This window comes from Medicago sativa, chromosome 4 (genome assembly GCF_051527215.1).
Source record: "Medicago sativa cultivar Bolivia chromosome 4, Bolivia_mono, whole genome shotgun sequence".
In the NCBI taxonomy this organism is placed as follows: domain Eukaryota; kingdom Viridiplantae; phylum Streptophyta; class Magnoliopsida; order Fabales; family Fabaceae; genus Medicago; species Medicago sativa.
The window spans coordinates 23,859,998-23,865,724 of record NC_140752.1 but is presented as its reverse complement, the minus strand read 5'-3'; the positions used below and the strand labels follow the sequence as shown (position 1 = coordinate 23,865,724).

General features: G+C 39.9%; 2 protein-coding genes across 2 annotated transcripts; one reads left to right on the top strand and one right to left on the bottom strand.

Moving 5' to 3' along the window:
* Positions 1 to 810: 810 nt before the first annotated feature.
* LOC146927135 (uncharacterized) lies at positions 811 to 1,908 on the bottom strand. The gene has a single exon (XM_085707019.1). The coding sequence runs from the start codon at positions 1,906 to 1,908 to the stop codon at positions 811 to 813; it is 1,098 nt and encodes a 365-aa protein (XP_085563145.1).
* A 1,659-nt stretch (positions 1,909 to 3,567) lies between these two features.
* On the top strand, positions 3,568 to 5,377 carry LOC146927134 (uncharacterized). The gene is made up of 3 exons (XM_085707018.1): positions 3,568 to 4,537; positions 4,635 to 4,961; positions 5,013 to 5,377. Exons 1-3 carry the CDS (start codon positions 3,568 to 3,570, stop codon positions 5,375 to 5,377), a joined length of 1,662 nt encoding a protein of 553 aa, XP_085563144.1.
* Positions 5,378 to 5,727: the final 350 nt, after the last annotated feature.

Below are 5,727 nucleotides of genomic sequence, written 5' to 3'. Positions count from 1 at the left end.
TTGTGCTTTGGATTCCGGATATGGCAGTGAGGCTGATGATTTTGCCACGAGGAGTACCTGAAGAGTAATAAGCTCTTGACTTCGCAATGTTGATTTTCAAACCTGAGGCACGACTGAATCTATCAAACAAATCATGAATGAGATGAAACTGAGAGTTTTTAGCTTTTGCGAAGAGAAGGACGTCATATGCAAAGAGAAGGTGGGATAAATGCGGTCCCGTAGGTGTGATTTGAATGGGCTCCCATCTTCCTTGGGTGACTGCTGAGTTGATGGCTGCGGAGAGCTTTTCCATACAAAGGATAAAGAGGTAGGGGACAACGGATCACCTTGACGGAGACCATGAGATGGCTTGAAAGGCGGCAACTTATTCCCATTCCACAGGATGGAGTAGCTCGATGAAGATACGCAATGCATGATGAGTTTGATGGTGATGTCTGGGAACCCAAAATCATGAAGGCAATTCCTAAGAAAGTCCCAGTTGACGTTGTCAAAAGCTTTTTCCAAGTCAAGCTTGAAAGCCACAAAGCCCTTCTTCCTCTTCGACCTCTTCATGAAATGAATGATTTCCTGCAAAACAATAGAGTTATCTGCAGTTCCCCTACCAGGCAGAAATCTGCTTTGATAGGGACCAATAATGTTAGTAAGAATAGGCCGAAGCCGATGAACAAGAACCTTAGTAATAATTTTGTAAACAATGTTACATAAGCTGATAGGCCTGAAGTCTTTGTAAGTAGTGGGGGGGTCAATTTTAGGGATAAGTGCAATGAGAGTGTGTTAGCCAATATATTTTACTAGCTGTAATAAATGTGGTCAAAGTATAGTTGACCTAGTCAGAGTGTTAGAGATCTCCGGATCAAAGTAACCAGTTTGGAAGGCTGTTTGGACCAAATGAAAAATATCATCACCAACAATATGCCAGTATTGTTTAAAGAAGATGCAATGGAAACCATCTGGTCCAGGGGCTTTGTATGGTTTCATGGAGTTAAGGGCAGCGTACACTTCTTTTTTTGTTATTGGGGTGATTAGAGAAGCTTGTCCTTCTGCGTCAATGGAGAGGTGGTTCCCTTCCGTGAAATATCGGTCATGGCTTGGTTGGTTTCCATTGAAAAAATTTGTGAAGTAATTTTGAGCTTCTTGCTGGAGAGTATCACTATCGGAGGACCAAGTTCCACAAGGGAGTTGAAGACGATGAATCCGATTTCTCTTTCTTCTAATTATAGTTTGAGTATGGAAGAAAGCGGTGTTTTTGTCCCCAAACTTAACCCACTTTTCTCTTGATTTTTGGTACCAGAGCATTTCTTCTTGGAAGAGAATATGGTTGTATTCTTTTTGAAGTTCTTTTTCAAGGAGAGAGTGGCGGAGGGAATCAACTCTTTCAAGATATCTTTGGATGCCTTTGAGCCGGTTTTCAATATGCTTCTTCCTTTGAAAGATGTTGCCAAAGACTTCTTGATTGAAAATGGTAGAACTTTCCTTAACATTATTCAAGGCCGAAGTGATGCTTTGGTTGGGAAGTTGCCATGAATTTTTCACCAACTTCTCGTAATCCAAGTGATCGATCCAAGCCGCTTCAAATCGAAAAGGCCGCTGCCCTCTAGTAATAGGGAGGCCCCCAAGACGGAGAAGAAGAGGATTGTGGTCAGAATGAAGCCTACAAAGAATCTCTACTACGGCTTCAGGGAAGTTTATGCGCCAGTCGACATTAGCCAGACCTCTATCAAGCTTTTTGGATAGAGTGCGGATGCCATTATTGTTTCTATGCCAAGTAAATCTTCCTCCTGTAGTTGTGAGGTCAAGAAGATTGCAAGAATTCATAAAATTGGAGAAGGAAGCAGCTCTGTTATGATGGAAGACGCCACCTCTTTGGTCACTAGGGAGGAGAGTTTCGTTGAAGTCACCTATGAGCATCCAGGGTGCATGAAAGGAATGGCTGATGTTTATAAGATGATTCCAAAGGATGGGGCATTGAGTGGGGTTGGGGCTTGCATAGATGCAAGTGCAATAGGTGGAGGCATTCATAATAACATAACATTTAAATCACTCCTTTATAACTCTTTTAATTTTTTTTTTTTTTTCTTCTTTGGTACAAATTGAAATGGCTAATTTAATTGCTAGACTCTGAATTCTAACGTACATAATTCTTTGCAATCAAAAAGTTTTTACATTTACTATGACATAAATCATTACCTATGGATTTCATAGTATATATTGTACCTTCTCCAAGAGGAAACACGGCGGTTCTCAATTCTAAGTTTCGGTTGGTGTATCTGGCAATTAGCAATATATTTTTTGAGTTTACTCTCTCTATGTTGTAACCAGGCGAGTAAAAGGATGTATTTTTAAAAGTTGTTCTTTTAATTCTTTCTATTGCTGCCCATACAAAGACTAGGAATATTGAATTATTCTTGGAGATTTCTCATGCAAAAACAGAATAAGGAAAAGCTAGCAACTTCATCATGCATGCATCTTAAGCAACAATGTAAGACGGTCGCATGATTTTTTTTTTTCATCTCCAGTTTTATTGATACCATACGTATAATTTGACCAATAATAATTTTTAAGCTTTAATTTTCAGGTTTGGATCTCATTCTTAATCGATAAAATTGGGACTTCGAGAATCTCTTAGTCATGAGATTACCAACACTTGATCAATGCACATTCATCCTATCATTTGTGATTTTATATACCATATTTTACTACACTAATTTTGTGTTTAACAATTTATGTGTAACAATTTTATGAAACTTATGTTTAACTTGAATTTTTTATTGTTTAAAAAAAATTAAACTGATGTTTAACTTTATCACGGGAAGGCCATCTCATGGGTTACTCTTTATACTTAATGTATATTCTTTTTACTAATATGTGATGTGATAGAAAGGGAATCCTTTGCTCAAAAAAAGAAAAGAAAAGGGAATCCTAATATCAACAATGAATTAATTCAAGTTGTAAGTGATTTGAACCCCTTCAACAATTTAGCGATATATTTTTGTCGGAGCTTTTTTGAATGGATTTTTGTCATAGAATTATTAACTGGGTAGGAAAATAAAAAATGCAATGTTTTTTTTACAAGAATAAAAAATGCAATGTGATTGCCAAATGAGTCGATCATACATGCCATTGAAAAATATTTATTTTAATGAACAGTTCAATTTATGCAGCTTAAAAATTAATCTATTTTCAAATCCTTTTGGAATGGTTGAATCAAATGATAAATAGATAAATAAATGAGGATGGAAAATAGGTGGGGATGGAGCGATCTTCTCTGCTAGGGTTTGCACCATGAGCGCAGCCCCTATTTTTCAAATTCATCACCAAATAGCTTTGTTCCAATTGATTCATTCCACTCACATAATTGTTCATTCAATTTCAAGGTGAGTGCTAGTTTTCATTTCACAGTTTGTGCTAGTTCCATTCACCATTAGAATTTCAACGTATCATCACTTGGTGGGCTGCTAGTTCAATTGCACTTTGATTTCACTTGCTTTTTTTCTTTTGCTTGCTGAATTCATTGCTTTGGTTACGCGTGGGTTTGTTTGGTTACGTGTGGTTTTGCCTGCCCCAACCATGTTTGATTGGCAGGCAGAGCCTGCGCCTCCAGCCTTCAAACCTGGAATCACAGAATCACAACAACTCTCCACTGTGTTCGTTCCCACGCCTGTTATGCCTTCGGCCGCTACTACAATTCAGATGACAGAAGCTGCTCCTAAACCCTCTTTTGCACAGGCCCTACGTGGAAATACGGTAGTTTCTGATCCTTTACCGGTGCCCTCCATCCGTGGTGACATCCTTTCTATTAAAATCACTGATACTGTCTATTGCCGTGGATTGGATGCTTGCAAAACCAACCTTAGAGGTCGGTTGGTTTTGAACAAAGGAGATAAGCCTTACTCCTCCAAAGATCTTGCTGCCAAATTACAGAACTTGTGGAAAGTTAAGGGGCCATGGCATCTGACATCCCTTGGGCGAGGGTATTATGAATTTTTCTTTAACTCCCAAGAGGATATGCGAACTGTTTGGGCAGCCGGCACTGTTAGCTTGAAGCCAGGGTTACTCAGATTATTTGAATGGACAAAAGACTTCAACATCCACACACATCGACAAACTCACACTCAAATTTGGATTCGGTTATGGGAACTACCACAGGAGTACTGGATGGAGAGGACCTTATATGAGATCGCAGGGGCGGTGGGAACTCCGTTACTCATTGATAATGTGACTAGAAACAGACTTTATGGCCATTATGCCCGCATTCTGGTTGACATGGATCTTTCGAAAGAACTTTTTTATGAGGTTCTGGTAGAATGTGAAGGCTTTGCGTTTCCGTTGGCGATAAAGTACGAGGGACTGCCTGATTTTTGCAAGCACTGTAAAAACATTGGCCACGATGTTTCTAAATGCCGCTGGTTGTACCCTAGAAAAGATGAATCTAGCAATAAAGCTACAAGTGATAAGGGAAAAGGAGATAAGGGAAAAGAGCAGGTACCGAGCACAAAACCTACTTGGAAGCCTTTGAAAGACAACCCCTCAGGAACCGGTTCCAACAACTTTAGCCTTGACGCATGAACCTCAGGGTCTACAACAGCATGCCACACAAACTACATCTTTTTCTTTTGCGTTACAAAATGTTACAGACGATGTTGTTCAAGGTACTCTACCGTCTAGTACGGTGCTTGAAGTGGATCCCCTAGTAGCGCACGTTGACGTGCATGATGATGTGGAGAAATCTATTCCGGTAACTCGGGAGGAGGAGGTGGTTCCCCAGATCACAGATGCGACGACGACACTTTCATCACCTTTCAATTTACAATATGTGGCACCTCGGGAAATTCAGCAAGAGAAGCTCCCTATCACTTCAACTCATGTACTTGAGGAAGTCACTGAAACTCAAGAGGAATATGTTGAGTTCGCACATGCAGCAACAACACAATTGCCGTTACAAGATGCTCTGGAGCTGGAACGTTCGGCACATAATCAAGGAATTCCAACTATTTAAACAAATGATGTTACAGCTGAAAGGGAGGAAACAAATGTTGAAATAAATGATGTTATAGCTCAGACCTCAGAACATCCAGTCACGGTTACTTCAGACACTGTCAGCTCCACAATGGCTACCTCTTCAGCAACTATAGAAACTGATGTTAATTTGATAGGGAGCGCCCCCCATGGTGCTGTTCCTGTCCAACAAGTCCCTCCAAGACTTCAACAAGATCTGGACCTTTGGCATCGTATCAAGGAATATGATAAAAAAGCGGCTGAGGATCCTACAATAATGGCCTTGACAAAGAAGCAACGACAAATAATGCGTAAAGAACTTCTCAATGGGAAGCCGCCTTATAGCACCCGTTCTAGGGGACCTTCTCCAAACCGCAAATGAATTTTTTATGCATATTGAAATGTTCAAGATTTTGTTTGGTTAGACAGGCTTCCAGCGAGTTGCATATGGATTTCTTTCGAGACAGAATTGGCTTGCCCAATTATAGATTTTAGTAGTCGTTTTTTTATGTTTTCTTTTGTTTTTTCTTCGAGGGTTTTGACCTAGTCCCCCCTCTCCTTGTATATTTTTTCCCCTTTTTTAATAAAATTTTAGAGTTAGACCGGCATAGGACGGAGGCTTCCCGGGCTACCAACCTAGTTGGGATGTCGGTGTAGCCTCCTGATGTCTGACTTTCTCCCTGCTTAGCAAAAAAAAAAATATTTATGCAGCTTATCTTTTTTAGAGATAAA

What these genes read in the sequence shown, in the direction of transcription:
- LOC146927135 (XM_085707019.1), bottom strand. Translation starts at nt 1,908, where the DNA reads ATGCTCATAGGTGACTTCAACGAAACTCTCCTCCCTAGTGACCAAAGA.
- LOC146927134 (XM_085707018.1), top strand. Translation starts at nt 3,568, where the DNA reads ATGTTTGATTGGCAGGCAGAGCCTGCGCCTCCAGCCTTCAAACCTGGA. An exon ending in AGACAACCCCTCAGGAACCG is followed by an intron (nt 4,538 to 4,634) that starts GTTCCAACAACT and finishes AAAATGTTACAG; the next exon opens with ACGATGTTGTTCAAGGTACT. An exon ending in AGATGCTCTGGAGCTGGAAC is followed by an intron (nt 4,962 to 5,012) that starts GTTCGGCACATA and finishes ATGATGTTACAG; the next exon opens with CTGAAAGGGAGGAAACAAAT.